We start from the raw sequence: 1,998 nt of genomic DNA, 5'->3' as shown, positions 1-1,998 counted from the left end.
ATTATTTCTCTCAAATAAATTTTAATCACATCCCTGTACTGCACGGTGTTTGACTCTAATTTAAAATAAAACTCTAATTATGTTTCAAATGAATTTTTATTTCTCTCCCCATTTTTGTTCATAAGTCTAATGTCGAGTTACTAATTCTAAACATTTTATCTAAAATTTTTGATTTTATCTTCATTAATCATCATTCGTGCAACGCATGGGGGTTTGATTTTAGTTAAGGTAAATAACGTCAGCCAAAGTCCTTAAGATAAGACACTTGAATAAATATTTTACGATAAGGAACAAGAGGAGTACATAAGAAAACATATCTCTCCCTCTCTCTCTATGGGCGCGCACGTGCACACATTCAATACTTTTTTTTTTATTCTTATTATAAAGCACTTTTTTAAAGAAATTGATGATTTTTAATATAAGACGCTCAGTGGAATATCAATTGTGAAAAAGAGTACAAGGCAAATTTGAAAATTTTTTATTTAAATATAAGAAGGGAGGAAAATTTTATTCTTTTTTAAGATAAAGTTAATTCCTAAATCACTCCTCCTAGATTCTGATAAGGTATTTTTTAGAGGTGCCTTATAATAAGGATAGAAGGGAGTATATTTACAATACTTTTGCAAAATAAATCTACAATAATGAACAAACAAAATATGCACGATTACAACATAAAGATCTCTGACTTTTTAGTTATTTTTATTATTGGAAATGGAAAAACAAACACAAGTGTAAACCATATATAAGATCACTGTCTTTTTATTTATTAATTTTTTTTATTATTGTAAATGGAAAAACAAACACAAGTGTAAACCATATATAAGAATCAGATGGACAAAGATGGAAAGAAAGCATAAAGTTGAGCAAACTAAGCCTTGGCCATATATGATATCTGGCTTGTGCTAGTGTGGCCTGCAGGTCACAGTCCCTTAACCGTTTCAGTGCAGTGAACCTTCCGTAACCCTTTCAGGCTTTCGCTTAATGTCAGGCCTGAATTTGCGAACACACTTGGAGTCTCTCAAATGTCGGACTATGAAAGGTAAGGAGATGGGAAGACCAATAGATAGTCCATAGAAAATAGTGACGATGAGACTTACACTGGGGGGCATGACGGCGTGCATGGATGTACAATAAGTAACGGTTAGTGCCAGCAAGCAGACCGTCAACTCAATCCGAAGAGGGAAGCCACGTGTGAGGAACTCAATCGTATAGAGCGACATAAAAAACCCCACAGAGTTCCCAACCATGAATACTGCAAACGAGGGAATGCTCTTTGTACCCATAATTGAAACGCCAGCAACCTCTTTATTTTCCTCCCCACCTGGGGGAGTGGCCACAGGAGGAGTGGCCTGCCACACACCACCTGGGGGAGTGGCCTGCCACACACCACCTGGGGCAGTGGCTTCAGATTTGTCTGAGGGAGTGGCTTCAGGTTTGGTTTCCTGCCACACACCACCTGGGGGACTAAGCCCAGACTGATACGTGGCCGTCGCTATTAGAACAGCAACAGTGAGGAGGGCTGTCCGTACGTCGCTTGGTTTATCTCTCTCGCTATTGTATCTGAAGAACTCTTCCATTTCTTTCATTCGGGACTTGTTCTTCTTCTTAGGTTTAGCTTCAGCTGCAACCACTGCTTCTTTATCATCTACAGTTCGTCCAGTGGGTGGGTCTTCAGGCCTTTGTTGGTTCTTCACAGTAAGAACGATCTCTGAGGATTGGTTAACTGTTGAAGCAGCCATTGCAGCAAGTTCCTGCTGTATCAGTCTAGTAATCTTTGAATGCCGATCTTCTTTGGCAGTGTGAGTTTAAATAGAATGAATAATAAATTATTTTCATTATTTTTTTATAAGCTTTAATTGTTCGGACAGTGAAGCTTCCAAGTTGTTGGATGGCGATACTGCGTGGTTTTGGTCTTTTTCGATGATCAAGTTCCATTAGAATTTTCCAAAGCAATCATTTAGTTAATATGCAATGCACCTATCCGTGATGAAATAGTAT

General features: G+C 37.9%; 1 protein-coding gene across 1 annotated transcript; it reads right to left on the bottom strand.

Annotated features, from left to right (window-relative positions):
• Positions 1-938: 938 nt before the first annotated feature.
• On the bottom strand, positions 939-1,739 carry LOC129302675 (uncharacterized). Its single transcript, XM_054941579.1, has one exon. It carries the CDS (start codon positions 1,737-1,739, stop codon positions 939-941), a length of 801 nt encoding a protein of 266 aa, XP_054797554.1.
• Between the last annotated feature and the right edge of the window lie 259 nt (positions 1,740-1,998).

The sequence above is a fragment of the Prosopis cineraria genome, unplaced genomic scaffold (genome assembly GCF_029017545.1).
Source record: "Prosopis cineraria cultivar Desert tree isolate PC_DT_omini unplaced genomic scaffold, ASM2901754v1 PC2, whole genome shotgun sequence".
Lineage (NCBI taxonomy): Eukaryota > Viridiplantae > Streptophyta > Magnoliopsida > Fabales > Fabaceae > Prosopis > Prosopis cineraria.
This window is presented reverse-complemented; position numbering and strand designations above follow the sequence as displayed.